General features: G+C 53.8%; 6 protein-coding genes across 6 annotated transcripts; 3 read left to right on the top strand and 3 right to left on the bottom strand.

Moving 5' to 3' along the window:
* Positions 1–2,116: 2,116 nt before the first annotated feature.
* Positions 2,117–4,393, top strand: NECHADRAFT_77648 (uncharacterized protein; the record flags this gene model as incomplete). The annotated part of the gene is made up of 2 exons (XM_003052995.1): positions 2,117–4,029; positions 4,084–4,393. 2 exons carry the CDS (start codon positions 2,117–2,119, stop codon positions 4,391–4,393), a joined length of 2,223 nt encoding a protein of 740 aa, XP_003053041.1.
* A 454-nt stretch (positions 4,394–4,847) lies between these two features.
* On the bottom strand, positions 4,848–6,142 carry NECHADRAFT_35951 (uncharacterized protein; the record flags this gene model as incomplete). Its single annotated transcript, XM_003052497.1, has 4 exons — positions 4,848–4,915; positions 4,968–5,708; positions 5,762–6,016; positions 6,112–6,142. 4 exons carry the CDS (start codon positions 6,140–6,142, stop codon positions 4,848–4,850), a joined length of 1,095 nt encoding a protein of 364 aa, XP_003052543.1.
* A 300-nt stretch (positions 6,143–6,442) lies between these two features.
* On the bottom strand, positions 6,443–8,280 carry NECHADRAFT_67218 (uncharacterized protein). The gene is made up of 5 exons (XM_003052496.1): positions 7,887–8,280; positions 7,723–7,822; positions 7,057–7,546; positions 6,957–7,006; positions 6,443–6,904 (listed from the first exon to the last, which is right to left on the bottom strand). The coding sequence occupies exons 1-5, from the start codon at positions 7,998–8,000 to the stop codon at positions 6,696–6,698; spliced, it is 963 nt and encodes a 320-aa protein (XP_003052542.1). The 5' UTR covers positions 8,001–8,280; the 3' UTR covers positions 6,443–6,695.
* Positions 8,281–9,314: 1,034 nt separating this feature from the next.
* On the top strand, positions 9,315–10,440 carry NECHADRAFT_67214 (uncharacterized protein; the record flags this gene model as incomplete). Its single annotated transcript, XM_003052994.1, has 3 exons — positions 9,315–9,384; positions 9,441–10,100; positions 10,153–10,440. 3 exons carry the CDS (start codon positions 9,315–9,317, stop codon positions 10,332–10,334), a joined length of 912 nt encoding a protein of 303 aa, XP_003053040.1. The 3' UTR covers positions 10,335–10,440.
* A 2,377-nt stretch (positions 10,441–12,817) lies between these two features.
* NECHADRAFT_7259 (uncharacterized protein) lies at positions 12,818–13,389 on the top strand (the record flags this gene model as incomplete). Its single annotated transcript, XM_003052993.1, has 2 exons — positions 12,818–12,902; positions 12,950–13,389. Coding segments are annotated over 2 exons (525 nt in total), but the record flags the coding sequence as incomplete, so codon positions are not given.
* Positions 13,390–14,727: 1,338 nt separating this feature from the next.
* Positions 14,728–15,609, bottom strand: NECHADRAFT_77643 (uncharacterized protein; the record flags this gene model as incomplete). The annotated part of the gene is made up of 1 exon (XM_003052495.1): positions 14,728–15,609. The coding sequence occupies one exon, from the start codon at positions 15,607–15,609 to the stop codon at positions 14,728–14,730; it is 882 nt and encodes a 293-aa protein (XP_003052541.1).
* Between the last annotated feature and the right edge of the window lie 867 nt (positions 15,610–16,476).

Raw genomic sequence — 16,476 nt, 5'->3', positions numbered from 1 at the left:
CGATGGACTGGACTCTTGAGCCGATCTGGGACCCGCACGGAGGGATCCATCATGATAACTCTGGCCGACCGATTAGTTAATTACGTATGTGCCTGGATCCGGGAATCTGGTGGCATGGTTCAGTGCCATGTTTGACCACAGCGTGGTGCCACTGCAACCGCGGAGGGCAGGTTGATTGACAGCGATTATGCCGAACAAGCGGTACCTGGGCAGAGAAGAAGACGGTAGCTGCAAAGATGGGCATCTGGGATTAAACAGCCGATTCTTGGGAGTTTCGACAAAACATGTCAATGCTCTACAGAGCAAAAGGCCCAGAAGCTAACAAGCTCCATTACAAGGGCTGGGCTATTTTAAGGTGCACACTGACACAGGCCCATTACCGGGACCGGAACTAGATCGAATCAGGAACATGTTGGATCAGCCAGAGATCAAGGCGATTGAGGCATTGAAAACCGAGATTTTCGGATTGTAAGTTGCGATGTGCAAAGAGTGCCCCTTTCGGGCGATCGCATAAGCACAAGCACGCAGGTTCTCGGCGTAGAAAAGCTTGGCCCTGCGTCTTGAGCTTGACTGGACGGCCGACAGGAGTTTGTTGGATCCAATGGAGGCCCAGCTCAGGTGACCCCTCTCACGTGCGACGACCTGCCGTGATGGCCCCTGTAAGAACGTGCCGGGGGGTTACCTGACGAGGAGGAAACAACTTAGCAAGCCCGGCACGACAGGACCGTTTCACAACACGCGATCTTGAGCGTCCTCCATCGAGTCGCCGCGACGTTGCACAGACGCGCGCTGCTTACACTCTCTTGTTTCGCGCCGAGATGAAAGGGAGCCCCCCGGGCAGATCGGCGGCTGCTTGCGGTGGACGATCAGGAACCAAAGGGACGCAATGGCTGGCAGGGCGTTTACCCCGAGGGGCGCTAACGCCAAACCTGGGCGGCCGGTGGAGCCCCAAGAACGTGACAGTGGGAGAGTGGGCTTTCCCCCGGCGCATGGAGTGGGCGCCTGATCAGTGACTGAATGGTGACAGGCCCCACGGGAGTTGTCCAGCAGACGAGAAGAGGTTTCCATGATGAGCTTGAGTCCATGTCTGAGGCGAATATCTGAGTCGGGCTTTGAGAAGCCTCACCAGGTCTCACTCATCTTTCAAGAAAGCACAACACGCCTGCATCAAAGAAACTTTGTCCTGGCGTTTATTGCATCTGTAGCAGCAAGGCCGAGGCGGCGTCTAGGTAACTGAGCCTGAGACGTTGGGTGGTATCAATGACCCCAGCCCCCTCCCTCTCATGGACGCTCTCCAAGCTCGAGTCCAGACCAGATTAGAGGGTAGACCCTTTGACCCAAAGCCCAGAAGGAGGGGGACCGCCGCCGCCGCCGCCGCCGCTCACAGCATGGACAACCACGGGAGGGCTCATGGATCCATGGGCCTTCTGTGGGCCTGAACCCCCGCCCTCGCAGCGCCATACCGCGTCCGTCGTCGTCATACCTTCGTCCATCCGCTCCATGACCGGCCATTGGCTTTGCCGTAGTGACTTTGCGACTTTATGAGGTGCCGCGCTCCCGCTGCTCACGAGGCGGCTACTGCGTGTTGTGTTGTGCCTCTCATGACTGGCAGCCCTTTCTTGAAAGCCTTTTTCCTTTGTTAAACCTTGAGAAGCTACTCCAACTGCCATTTTATTTTATCTACCTTTTACTTTTTTGGGGCAGGTGTAGTCAGCCAAGCCCAAACAACGTCCATCATCTTGACTTCAAGTACTTACTTACCTCGGGGCCTGTATTCCCTCACCTCAGCCTGCTTCTCCTCCTCAACTCTTCTAGCCTCGTCCGTCTTCTTTGTTACACTCTACTCCGGGTTGAGCAAGGGAACATTGCCAATCCAAGTCTAGAACCTTACTTGCCTGCCTCTTACCCCCCGCGACGAAACGAATGGTCGTTCTAGGCCCGAGGTGACGTCTTTGTTATCTCTCCGAAGTCACCTCACACCTCACCTCACCTCATCCATTTGTGTCCCGCCTCCTGCTCCTCCAACCTCCCCTCCTCCTTCTCCTCTTCTTCTATTATATCCTTCTTCTCCTCACCCTCACGGCGAATCCGCCATTCCAACCGCATCCGCTTCAACATGCGTCCTCCACGAGTTTTCGTTCTTATACTATTCATCGCCGTATCTCTCTTACTCTTCTGCCGCGCTATATCCTCGTCGCTGCGATCCGCCTACGCCGATTACCCCGCCGGCGGATTCTCGTCCAAGGCAGCCCAATCCTCCCAATCTCGCCATGAGACGACAAAGTCGACAAAGTCTGTTTGGGGCTCCATGTACTACAACACGCCCTTTTCGTTATTTCCTCCAAACGCCGCTATCAGTTTGACCGACGATAATAGCACGTCCTTTGCCGCCCGCCCAGCCGCCTTTGGCCCCAAGCTCGCCATCCGCGGTCTAAGTGGTCAATTATGGATCGGTAGCGGTTTCGCTGAGGATCCTCTACTCGACGGCACTGGTGAGCTGGGCTGCGGCGACTTGCCCGGCTGGAATAAGGACGCCGAGGCCGTGGGTTTGAACAGGGCTCTCCGAGCTGCAGTCCCCTCAGTTGCCGCCCCCAGGTCAGATGCTTCTACGCACTCTAAGCGAGGCGACCAAGTCTTTACTCGAAACGAGCGCAACCGCATCACCAGCCCTAGCGAGTTCACAAACGGCCACCGCGGTCAGTCGCGGAACCAAGATGCTTCCGATATCAAGGGCAAGGTTGTGCTTTTGATGCGCGGCGGCTGTGGCTTTCTCGACAAGGTCATGTGGGCACAGCGAAGAGGTGCCATTGCCGTCATTGTAGGCGATAACCAGAAAGGCGGCCCTCTGATCCAGATGTTTGCACACGGCCCCGAAGTCGATAATGTCACTATTCCCTCCGTTTTCACCGCCCGAACCACGGCGCAGCTGCTGTCTGCGCTGACCCAGCCGGGTAGCTTCATCGAAGACACTCTCGACAACCAGGGAAATCCTGTTCTTAGGGTTCAGCAGGGTCCCAGGCCAAGGAAGCACAAGACGCAGAGACCCAGATCGAGTGTTACCGCTTCGACCCGGGAGAGACGGTCTCTGGTCAGCTCACAAGTCAGCAGCCGCTTCAACCAATTTATTACCAGGCGGCAACAGGCTCCCTCCAACTTTGCCCGGGATTCAGATGAAACCACTCAGGCAATCCGAAATACCCTTCGAAGGAGAGCGGTCAAGGACACCCGAAGCCCTCTTCTACCCGAAGATGATTACGATGGGTGGAAGCCAACAGACGAATCCGAGACACTGGATCCCGCCTCGGTCAGAAAGACTTCCGTTACGCGCCACGGCTCAGGATCCTCGGATTCCACAGCCGATGCTGAGCTCTTGAAATTTTTCAGTGAGACCGAAGAGGAGGACGAGCCTGATTCACCAATCGACAGACCCGACGATAGACTAGAACGCCCCGACGAGGTACACGAAGGACTCTGGGTAACCATCACTCCTACAAGCAACGCCAGCCCCTTTTTCGACACGCTCCTCGTGCTTGTCATCAGCCCCTTGGTAACTCTGACTGTCGTCTACGCTCTCCTTATCCTCCGCGCCAGGATCCGCCGAAGGAGATGGAGGGCCCCCAAGTCGGTCGTCGAGCGTCTCCCCGTTCGCACCTATCACACGGTTGCCACATCCCCAAGTCTCTCGCCAAGAGCGCCTTCTCCCTCAAGCGCATCTCCCACCACTCCTCTGCTTCAGACTCCTCTGCTTCAGGAGACCCCTACACGCCCCCGGCCCAGGTCGAGAACTACCACTGGTGTTCCTGAGGATGAGTCGCGAGTTGCAGCAAGCGAGTCTATCCCGACCCCTTCGACAAGCACAAGGAACAACCGTCGTAATGAGCGTGAAAAGGGCTCCAGCGGATTCTCTGCCGAATGGAAGAAGTATATGGGACGCCAAGTCGAGTGTGTAGTCTGTCTGGAGGAGTATGTCGATGGCGAGAGCCAAGTCATGAGCCTGCCATGCGGTCACGAGTTCCACGTCGAGTGCATGTGAGTTCCCCCTAGTCCTGTCTATTATGAATTCTTTTGCTAATTCGTCTCTAGTACCCCTTGGTTGACTACCCGCCGACGGACATGCCCCATTTGCAAGGGCGATGTTGTTCGATCCCTCGCTCACGGCTCGTCATCGGAACCACATTATGAGCCGTATCGCGATGATGACAGTGATGACGAGGAAACTATTGCGGAGGGCTCTGGATCTCGCTCTGACGACCGTGAAGCGGACCTCGAACAGGGCCTGCTTTCGTCAGAACCCCGATCCTCACGATGGAGCCGACAAGACGGTTGGCTCAGCTTGTTCTCGAGCGGTGCGGGCAGGGCAAGGTCTCCATCTCCTGAGGATCGTAACCGATAAACTGGTTCACACCCACTGCCCCTTTCGAGGCGGCAAGCCATCATGTGTGGCGTTTGGATTTACACATTTCTGGAGTTTGGTTATTGGCGTGACGGGTCATGGCGCACTGGGTCAGCGCGCAGCATCATGGACGGGTAATTGGACTTAGACGACCCCATACGGAAGGACTTTTCTTGGGTTTATGAATAGCACTGTTTTGTACCGAGTCTGTGGCCGGAGGCAATGAATGGGTTGCGCAGAAAGTGCCAAGGCACTTGCGCTTGGATAGCATAGATATACCCTCATCGTCGACCGTGGTACGATGTTGCGATCGATCTTGAATAATTGAGCATGTTTGAACTTGACATAAGCCAGAGTGAATAATTGCTGTCTTTGTTGAGCCTTAAACTCCAAGTTTGATTTTATTTTATCCAAAACTCTACCGTAATCAACTTTTAAACAAACATGAAGACATCTAGATATAGCCCTTGAGGATGGCGGCCTCGGCATTCAATATCGACGAACCAGCAGCACCAATGACAGCTATAAGAGTTAGCAATTGAGAACGTCAGAAACATGTGGTGGCAGAACTTACTGTTGTGGCTCAGGGCAGTAAACTTAATGTCAAAGATACCAGCCTCATCCTGACGCACACGGCCAACGCTGACAGTGTAGCCACGGCCGAGGTCACGGTCGAGACGGGGCTGAGGCCGGTCAGGCTGGTCATCGCCAAAGACCTTGATGGCGGGCTCGGGGGCCGAGGGGCAGCCCAGGGTCTGGGCTTCGCTCTTGTAGTTGCGGAGGGCCTCACGGACCTCTTCGGCAGAGGGGGCGGGCTTGCGCTCGAAGCTCAAGCTCACGCAGGCCGTGTGGCCGTCCATGACGGGAACGCGGTTGCAGGTGGCAGAGACACGGAGGCCGTCCTGCTCGACAAAGGCGGTGCCGGACTCGTCGAGGCGGCCCAGAATCTTGCGGGCTTCGGTCTCGAGCTTATCTTCCTCGCCCGAGATGAAGGGCACGACGTTGTCGATGATGTCCATGCTAGACACACCGGGGTAGCCAGCACCAGAGACGGCCTGCATGGTGACGATGGAGACGGTGGAGATGGGGCCGAAGGCGGCCTGGAGGGCAGCAAAGGGGATGACGAGGCCGATGACGGCGCAGTTGGAGTTGCAGACGAGGAAGCCCTTGTTGAGCTTGCGGACGGAACGCTGGTGAGGGATGAGGTCGAGATGAGGTAGGTTGACGGTGGGAACGACGAGAGGGACGAGGGGATCGCGGCGGTAGTTCTTTGCGTTAGAGAAGACGGGGATATCGGCCTGGATGAACTCGAGCTCTAAGGGAGTCACAGTTAGCGATTGCTTCTGGCGAGCTACAGAAAGGACATACCAATGTCGCCGGCGACGTCAGAGTCAAGACCGCTGAATACAACGTCACAGTCCTTGAATTGATCCGCCTTGCACTCCCTCACCACCATCTCGGCGACGTCGCCCATGGGGGCGGCCTGCTTCCACCGCACGGCATCCTTGTACTTCTTGCCCGCGGATCGGGACGAGGCGCCGATGGCGTGGAGGGTGAGGTTAGGGTGCTGGGCGAGAAGGAGGATGAAGCGCTGACCGACGGAGCCAGTGGCACCGAGAACACCTGAGGTTGAGTTAGTCTTGGTTGGAGGTTGAGGGCATCATGCGAGATGGATATGGCAGATGGAGGGTTAAATGTGGAAGAGTAGGAGGACGTACCGCACTTCTTGGTAGGGAATTCAGGAGCCATGATTAAGAAAATGTCTCTGGATGTTCAATTGAAGACGTAGAAGATGCTCAACAAGCGAATCGGGAGATGGTCAAAGATGTAGGCGTTAAATTTTAGCCGTCGAGTCGAGTGAGTCTTGTCTTCGGAGGTCAGACCCCGCCAAAGGAAAACCTCCCCGCCATCGGAGTCGGGTCGGCGACGGAGTGCCCCACTGTGAGTCTGGAATTTATTATGGGCCGGGACCCCCCGTCTAATTATAGGCCTCGAATTTGCAACTGTGGATGAAAGACTTCAATTCAAAGTGGTATGACATCAGATGTTCCAATGCAATCTTATCGAATATCTCTAACCAAATGAGTAAGAAAAAATTACATGATGCCAATGTAGTAGCATGATCTAAGCAAGATACTATATGCTAGTCTACTTGAGGATGAATCATGAACTGATTATACAGCCCAGTCATCCATAACTCCCCTTGTAGGTTGTTGTACCAATAACCAAACGCCAATCCAATGCACATTAGACCATCCGCCCTCTTCGCTACCTATTCACCGCTGTTCGTAGTTTGCCACATTTACGCCGCAATGGCGCTACTTCGGTCGCCGTTGGAGTAGATCCGGAACTGGATAAAGATGATGAGGTCTTCGGCAATTGTGCCCAGGGAGCCGAGCAGCCAGGGGAGCGCATTGAGGAGGTAGCCCTTGTCTTGAGAGTAGGCGACGAGGCTGATGCCGTAGGTGAGGTTTCCGCTCAGAGAGAGCATGAAAAAGAGAAGAGCAAGGCCTGTCCATGTTAATCTCGCTGAGTCCTATGCTTTGGAATGCGAAAATCTCACCTTCGCATGACTTTTCCCGATAATTCTTGATAATCTGGGGAATTCGAGCACTGCCAACTTGTTAGCAAAAGTACCAGATCTCATTGCGAGATAAGCGTACCAGAGATAGAGAGCGGCACTGAAGTATCCAAGCGTGAGTCCAGCAATCTCGATACCGGTCTTGGCGTGGTCAGGCGAGTCGGGAGTGCCGGGTTCGGCACCGCCCCAAGCACCGACCTTGTACGAGACAAACCAGCCAGCAAATCCAATTGCATACACAGCCAGCAGACTCAGAGCATTGTGAACCCAGGGGCTGCTGTCGGGAGTCTCATCCTCGCCCGTGACAATCTTCCTCAAGGGCTCCATCGACGACTCGGTGTGCGTCGCATGGCGGCGCTGGGACCCCGGGAGGCCGAAAGAAGAGCTTCGTCGCCGTCGCTGGTTGCCAATGAGGGGCGACTCTTCAGAGGGGTCCTCGTTCTCGGCACGGCGAGCTCGACGGGCGTTGAGGGCGTTGTAGTAGAGAACCTGGCTGATGAGGACGAGGTCGGCAATGCAAAAGTAGCCGGCCAATGCAACGGCCGTGGGAGCTAGGCGGGTGAACAAGGCACCTGTCGAGTAGAGGTTAGTGAGTTGACAGCGGTCGTTGGCGCAAGCCACCAAAGTGAATTTTTTTTTTCAAGGTTTCCAAAGAGCGATAACCAATTCAAGACGTGAGGAATGGGCATTGTTTCGTTGAGTAACAAATTGGCTGGATCGGAAATTTATGCGCTGGGGGAGTACGAACCGACGAGATTGGTGACATCGCCCAGAAGCCAGACGACGAGAAACGCCATGCTGAGGCCATCGGCGCTCTTGGCCTTGTAGTTGGTGAACAGCTGAGGGAGCTGAGAAGAGTGTCAGTGTAGCCCAGGCGCAATGCGACGGGAACGCAAGAGGGGAGGGACGTACGAGAAGGCATATCCAAGAGGTTAAGCTGATGCTGCCAAAAATGCCAGACACGGCTTCTGTGATGGGTATCGACCGCGCCGCGGCGGCAAACGTAGTTGTGGCCAGGAGTGGCATTGCGAAGTCGTCTTAAGGAAGCAAGTTTGGGGAAGCTCAAAGAAAGAGAGGTGAATAGAGAGAGAGGGGGAGGGAAAGCAAAGTAGAAGAGGAGAAACAGAAGGAAGGGTGTGTGGTGCGACAAAGGTGGGTATCACGAGGGCAGTCAAGAGAGAGATGGATGGAGTTGATCTTCTGCCGTGACCCAACGGACGACGGAGGCCGAGCGACGCGACGATGCGAAGTTGAGGGGTCAACACGAATCGTTTTCACAGGGTTTTTGGGATTCTGTCAAGCTTATGAGTCGGTTAGAGATTAGATACAAGAAGCAGAGAATTGCCCGGTCAGAGTCATGTCTGGAGTGAAAGCCCGTTGTCGGCTCCTCAACATGGGCCTTATCGCGCTGTCAATTCCTTGTTGCCAACTGAACCGCCTGCATTGGTCCAAGGCTTATCGGCGGATGCTCCGCTGTGACGCACTTGGGGCAGATCTTGTGAGCTAAAAAATGGGGAACATGTTGGGAGCCAGACAAAAAGAGAGGGGGCAGGCAGTATGAAAAAAAAACACCGCCGCTCTCCCCATACAATTTTGGTGCCAGTACCGGCGGTGTTTTTTTCAGACCACCTGGGGGGGGGGGGGCATCCTTGATCTGGAGCGCATTCCTCGGAGTTGCCTTGAGGCGCCGCATGTCACTGTTGGAAAGTATGCAGGGTTTCTTCAGTGTCATTCTAAGGGTCTTGAGATGTGGAAGAGATGATGCTGTGTTGCTCTGGTTGGACAGTTGCTTACAATAACAATAAACTCAGCTCTCCATCTGCAGAGGTACATGCATGCAAGCCTTTACTCTCCCCAAGCTATCGAAGCCTCGTGGTCCCTCTTCCAGCCATGACCTTGTCCACCCCCGTTTCGCGTGGCGCCGCACATGTCCTCATGATTCGCCATGTCTCGTCTCCCCGTCCCGCCTCCAGTTCACGAACCCCTGTTCCTCTAGCAACTGGCCGCAGCTTGTCCAGCCGGCAGCCTGCCTCCACAGCCAACCGGAAGCTGTCGCCCCGCGGGAAGCTATCGATTCCATGATCCAGCTTAGCCAGCCAGCTCATAGCTCGCGGCTGCATCGCCATTCAGAGGCGTAGAATTGAATCTAGACTTTGCCTCTCTCTGCCTGTTGTTCTGCAGGGTTTCAATAAAGCTTGCATCTGCCTCGTCTCTGCATCTCAGCTTTATCCTCTTCTCATCCGCGACCGGCAGTGTATATAAGCTGCATTCCCACGTCAGCGCCTCCACTGTTTGAGCTCCATATCTGATCCATATCATCCATCTCGCATTCCACCCATCATGAAGCTTCCCTCTGGCAGCGCGCTGGCCCTCTGCCTCGCCAACCTGCCTGCGACCATCGCATGGGGCAGTGCGTACAGAACGGTTCAAGCTGTGCAACCTGTCGTGCTAACATTGACGCAACAGGTCTTGGCCACATCACCACCGCTTACCTTGCCAGCCACTTCGTCTCCAACGCGACAGAAGCTCATCTCAAGGAGCTCCTCTACAATGAAGGCCCTGACTACATCGCCAAGATAGCCAGCTGGGCCGACTCGATCCGCTACACCGACTGGGGCCGATACACAAAGACGTTCCACTTCATCGACGCCCACGATAGCCCGCCCGAGCAGTGCAACGTCGACTTTGAGCGCGATTGCAAGGACGATGGCTGCGTTATTACTGCTCTGGCAAACTACACAAAGCAGTCGCTCGAGCCCAGTCTACCATTCTGGCAGCGCAACCAGGCGGCCAAGTTCGTCGTGCACTTTGTCGGTGATCTCCATCAGCCTCTGCATAACGAGAACGTCGAGAAGGGCGGCAATGGTCTCTATGTCAAGTTTGACGGTCGCCACTTTAACCTCCACCACGTCTGGGATAGCTCCATTGCAGAGAAGCTGCTGGGCGGTCTGCACGGCAACCCCTTTGTGCTTGCCGAAAACTGGGCTAGACAGCTCGCCGTAGAGATTACTGATGGACGTTTTGCCGAGGAGAAGGAGACTTGGTTAAAGGACCTCAACTTTGATGACCCCGTCAGCACTGCCCTCGCTTGGTCGCGAGAGGCTAATGCTCTCGTCTGCACTCACGGTAAGTTTGTGCCGGGTGGGATTAAGATTCAGTTATTGACCAGGAATCGCAGTTCTGCCTGAAGGTGCCGCTGCTATCATCGGCCAGGAGCTCGGAGGCGAGTACTTTGAGAAGGCTGCCCCGGTCATCGAGAGGCAGGTGGCTCTGGCCGGTTACCGGATGGCGGCTTGGCTGGATCGCATCGTTGAAACGTACAATGACGTTGAGGCGGAGCAGTCTGCCGGTGAGCTATAATGTGTTTATGAAGATACAAATAATCAGTGACGCTCCAACGGGGGAATGAAGAGAAGGAAGTATGGTAGAGCTATTTGAATGACCATTTAGTCTGGATTATGTCTAAATTCTAGATCATGTCCAAACTCTGGATTGTGTCTTGGTGCTTGGCAACAACAACAACAACAAGTGTTCAACACTCATCCCAATCTGGATGCCAAGGCCTCAACGTCACAAGGCAATGAACCTTTGGTGTCTTTGCTTTGCAGTCTAAGTTACGCTTATTGACCAAAAGACCCAATCCATGGAATAGTTGAGGGAGCTAAGGGCGAAATATTCGTCTACCCCGAGTCAGCGTCGCACCAACTGGGGACTCTGAGACGAGGGGGAACCCGCCACCGCAATGCGAGCACACAAAGCGAGTTTCATCGATTGAAACCTGAGAAAAGAGAAGGCAGGTCTCGGCAAGTCTTTAGAAAACCCTCAAGAGATGCATTGTGCGTCGCAGGTCAACCTCGACGGTTACATCGCCACGGGGGGATCCCAAGTCGCCTCGTCTATCTGGGGGTTTACTCGAGCCGAGCAACTCTGCGACACTTCTGCAACAAGGACTTATTGTCAGCAACTATATCGCTCACAGCTTTGAGCAGGCATTTTTGGCGATACGAAATTGGTAATCAGGAACTTTCGCATGGCTTCTTTCTTGGGTTGACAGATGGGACATGTTTTGCAAAGAGCGGATGAATCCTCCTGTCTTTTTTGACACATGACAGCTTTGGAGGACTACGGGGCACGAGCTAAAAGAGATGGATGACATTTAGGGCCAGGGGCAAACTAACGATGAACTTGTTTTGCTTCATAGATTCGTCTTGTGTGTCTTGAAGCGCAATTGAACCATCTGCGAGTGTCATCCGATCAATTGACAGCTTGGCGGCTATTGAAGTTGATGATGCGCATTAAGCTGTGTAAATGAGGTCTCCTCAACCACTCAATGGCCCCATGCCAGAAACAAATAGGCGATCAGATGCGGCCGAAAGCGACCCAGGTCAACAAAGACAAATTTAGCAACGACAAAGAGAAAAAAAAGAACCTGTTCTCTCCCAAGTCACAGAGTGGAAACTCTCCGACACTCGCGCCCAGCGTCGCCGTCTCAGAGCTCAGCCCTCGAAACGCCCTGTGCCTGGAGTTCCTGAGCCACCCGCTGTAGGGCCTGGTAGCTGCGTCTCGGCAAGGATCCTGATTGGCTGCCCTGAGCCCCTCAGCCCCGGGTTGCAGGACGCCCAGAGGGAAAGAGGCACCGGCTGAGACGCCTGCAGCCGCATCAACGACTTCAACGACGCAACGGCTTCTTTTTTCCTGACTCTTGCATCCTCACTAACCTTACCGTTACTCGCCATCACCGTAGCTATAGGATTCTTCTAGGCCAGGCCAAGCGCTAGCTGACACCCTTTATTTCCCTACTGTTCGCTAACAGCTCTCAACACTTGCTGTTACATCACCTGAAAGGCTTCCTCTTGGCATTTCTACCCCTGGTCCAACCTCTTAACGGTCTAAGCCGACCCCCTTGGGCGTCCCGTCTTGGCAGTCAGTCTCGCATACCGACTCCTTAGACGCAGCTAGTGCCCCACGATGCCTAATCGTGGTGTTTCTCGTCAAGTTTGATCTACTACCTCCCCCCCGGTCTCCCTCCTCCCTCGTGGCCAAACTCCTTAGCAACCAGAGATGCCCTGTCCGGCTTTAACCCTCGTCACGGAAATGCGACCCTAGACTCGGCCCCCTCTGCCGCCGAGATGAGATCCGTCTGATGTGCAAGCCCGAGACGCTCGGGTGTCTGTGATTGTTATAAGTCATGGCTCGGCAACTCTGTCTCCGGCTCTTCCTCCACATCCTCTTCATGTTTTAAACCCTCTTGTTTTCATTCCTCTCCTTGACCAGATTCTTTCTTTTCTTCTCAACTCTGGTAGTGTCTTCTTTCATTCGTTCCTTTCTTGAGACCCAAGTTGGCCTTCTTGTGTCTGTGACCATTCCTTTCTTGTCTTTTCCTACTTTCAAACCGGTCTGGAACCACCCCAAAATCTCCTTCAACCTCTCTATCTACCCTTGTCTTTGACAATACCATCTCGACAATGCAGGTCAAGGGCGTGATCGTAGCCCTTCTGGGCATGACTGCTATCTCAGACGCTGCTGCGGTTGAACGAAGACACCCCTTTGCTCGCGCTCTTCAACGACGACAATTCGGCGGTGGTTTTGGAGGAAACAACGGCAACAACGGCGGTAATAACGGCGGCAACAACGGCAATAATGGTGGCAACAACAACAATAATGGTGGAAACAACAACAACAACAACAACAACGGAGGTGGCGGCGGTACAACCTTGAACGCGGCCAACGTCCAAACCGGCTCCCAGCAAGATGGTAACAACCCTGGCGCAGACGGCCAAGCAGCCTCAGCGACGTATGTATAACCCCTTCCATGCTTGACAACAGAACTAACTCGAACAAGGGATGATGCCAACTTCATCAACTTCTGCAATGGTCAGACTCTGACCAACGGTGAGCAGAACCGTGACGGATCTTGCAACGGCATTCGTAAGTCTCAACTCACAAGCCTCTACTTCTTGACTAACCCCTTGCAGCCATGGGCAAGATCCCCTCGGCCAACAACATGGTTTCCTCTGTCTTTACGACCCCCCAGAACGGTGACGATATCCAAGCGAATCAGGACTTTGACATCTCAGTCCAGATGATCAACTTTGCCCCTGGATCCTTCACCAATGCCACTTCTACCTACTATGCGGCTCCTCAGGATCTCGATGGAGGTGGTAACATCATCGGTCACACACACATCACTGTCCAAGATACTGGCAACTCCCTGAACCCTACTACTCCCCTGGACCCTACGCAATTCGCCTTCTTCAAGGGTGTCAACGATGCCGGTAACGGCCAGGGCCTCTTGACAGCCAGTGTCGATGGTGGTCTCCCAGCTGGTAACTACCGTATCTGCACCATGGCCTCCGCATCCAACCATCAGCCCGTCCTCATGCCCGTTGCCCAGCGAGGTGCCCAAGATGATTGCATTCGCATCACTGTTGGCGGTGGCAACGGCGGCGGCGGTAACAACAACAATAACAACAACAACGGTGGTAACAACGGTGGTAACAATGCCGGCCAAGACCAGAACCAGGACCAGAACCAAGGTGGTCAGAATGGTGACCAGAACGCAGGTCAAGATCAAAACCAGGGCGGTCAAGATCAGAACCAGGATCAAAACCAAGACCAGAACCAGGGAGATCAGAACCAGGGCGGAGACCAAGCTCAGGGAGATCAAGCCCAGGGAGACCAGGCTCAAGGTGGTGATCAGGCCCAAGGTGGTGATCAGGCTCAGGGTGACCAAGCTCAAGGCGATCAAGCCCAGGGCGGAGACCAAGCTAATGGCGGAGACCAAGCTAATGGCGGAGACCAAGCTAATGGCGGAGACCAAGCTAATGGCGGAGACCAAGCTCAGGGCGGCAACCAAGGTGGTAACCAGGGTGGCCAGGGCGGCCAGGGTGGTCAGGGTGGTCAGGGTGGTGGCAGAGGCGGCTTCGGCGGTGGCAGAGGAGGATTCGGCGGCGGTGCTGGTGGATTCCAAGCAGCGTCAGTCGACGGTGACTCTCGCAACCAGACCGAGGCCGACAATGGCACCAAATAATTGGGGTCAAGGGAAGCAGCAACAAAGCCACTACCTTCGTGTTATGCCCTGGTGGCCTATGGCATGAGTAAGGAGTGGCATGTCAAGAGTCGTGGCCGACGCACTCCGGTAATTGGGTGAAGATGTATCTAGAGGGGGTACGAGTTTGCGCATCAGGTCTACGCTCTAACAAGTGGGAAAGCGCCTGAATGCGAGTTTCCGCCAAGGACTGGGTTTTGGTCGGTCGGTTGGCAGGTCGGTTAGAAGGTAGGTTTAGTTACCATGATACACAATTGTAAGAGTTATGTTTATGTTCAGCTGCCTGTCCTTGAAGTTGTGAAGTGAATATGCCAGTGTACTTTGTGAATTTCAGGGGTAGTCAGTTATTGGCTAGGCTTACATGTCACTGGGGTATCATGATGAAGAGCTTGAAACCAGGTGAAACCGGCAACTCATGTCCCGGGTTGCAGGTGCTCGGGTGGGAGACTGGAAGCCAGATACAAAGTTCTCTGATAGCCAAGTCTATTCTTGTATCAAATAGAGTAACGACAGGTTTAGTGATTCTAACCAGACTCTATGAGCGCTATCAACAGTGTAAAACAGTACCGAAACTAAAATGCAAAGGTCCGAACCTAAATAGAAATGCCAAAACACAATGTAGATACGCCAACTACCACGTACGTAATTCCAAATAATAGATCCCGCTGTGGACTCTGTCCGCCAGTCATGCGGCCAAGTCTAGTCTCAGGCGCTCCTCCGGCCTGCGATCCTGTTCAGACGACCTGATCTCCTCAGCAGCGGAAAGTCTCCATCATCCAGGAGGTCATATTCGGCGTCTGGATCCGGGGCCGACTCGGTGACGGATGGAAGGGATGCCGAATGGCTGCTGCTGCTGTTGCTGCTGCTGTTGTTGCTGTTGCTGCTGTTGCTGCTAGACGTCTTACCCTTCCGTCGGCGCTTGTTCTTGGGGGCCTCATCGACGACAGTATCAGCATCGTCGGGTGTGCGTGTTCGCTTACCATTCCGGAGAGTGCGTCCTTCGGTGCTGGCTGAAGTTGAGGAGCTGCCAGTGGTCGACGGAGATGCACCGCGCCTTATCCTCTTTCTAGGCTTGACGGGTACCTCGTCTACGCTAGATTCCGAGTAATCAGACTGCGCGTCGTCCTCCGAGTCTGACTCTTCTGAGCTCAAGTAGTTAGGTGGGCGGCCACCAATACACTCGCTCCTTTCCGGGAGATAGTCCTTGATGTCAGACAGCCATTCGGGGTCAAGTTCATTCATCGTGGGTCTATCCTCCTGGAACAAATTCTCGTAGACAGGAACACCTGCGAGATCTAATATAGAATCCATAGAAACGAGGCAGGTCAGGCCGGGGAAGCGGTCGTCTTGCTCTGCAAACATGTTCTGGGCATAGGTGACGGCCTCAGCCATGTTGCTCTCCTTGATGTCGGCCACCATCTCGATAAACTCTTCAGAGCCCGAGGCCTCGCTCATGGCGGTTGCGCACTGGTAGTTAAAGATGGCTGGGTCTGTGATGTAGATGGGCATGGTGTTGTAACGTTTCGATAGCTCGCGGTAGAGATCTTTCATGTTGTGCTTGCGTTTGGGGATGTTCTCCTGTTCCATGAGGGCTTTCAGCCGTTCCAAGTTGAAATTAATCTGTTTCATGTACTGTTCTATTCTCGACGTTGCCACTTTTGCTCTGGTGGTGAATAGTGTTTTTGGTGTTGAGGTGTAGGGTGGGTGGGTAAATGTTGATGGATAGATTGTAATATCTGTTGACCCTGCCTGGGTCAAAACAAGACTTATAGATGATGTTTAGGTTATAGAATAAGACGCTGGCTTTGATCACTCCTGGATAGTCTTTACCCTGTGGTCAATCAACCACGATTTTCTTTGTTGCCTGCTTACTTGCAACCCTTAATACCCAGTCCTCTTTGTATGATCAGGCTCTGATGTGGACGAGATGCAACGATACTACTAACTCAAAGAATACAGACATTCAAAACCCGAATCTTTATTGTTATCTTGCATTTTTAAAGTTGGAAGACTATTATGTTGATGCACCCTCCGTCTTCCTTGGTGAATAGGTACAAGGCTCGGTAATCTTGGCTCTGTTCGGCTTATCTTCTTTGTCCCTCCCTTCAGCTCTTTCTGTCACATCGGCTCTAGCCGAGCAGTTATTTTTAATTACCCTTTGCCTTAGGTCTTTGTGATAGCTCTGCAAGGACCTTATGGTGGAAGAGTTGGACCCGGCATTTGTTGCTCCAAGGTTGACATGTCGGGTCTCTGTTAGGGCTCTCTGAAGGTACGGCGGTCGGTGACTTGATGGTTTCTGGCATCAATGATTGACATGAAGGCATATGTGGAAACGTGTGGTTCAGTCAAAGGTAAAAATGCAGCGTCTATTTGTCTCGAGAACCATTATTTGACCATGCTTGAATGCAAGAGGGCAGCTGCCACAGTAGAAGAATGCTTTGTGCGCCAAACACC

The sequence above is a fragment of the Fusarium vanettenii genome (genome assembly GCF_000151355.1).
Source record: "Fusarium vanettenii 77-13-4 chromosome 3 genomic scaffold NECHAsca_2_chr3_3_0, whole genome shotgun sequence".
In the NCBI taxonomy this organism is placed as follows: domain Eukaryota; kingdom Fungi; phylum Ascomycota; class Sordariomycetes; order Hypocreales; family Nectriaceae; genus Fusarium; species Fusarium vanettenii.
Note: the sequence above shows the minus strand (reverse complement) of the source record. Positions and strands in the feature narration are given on the sequence as shown.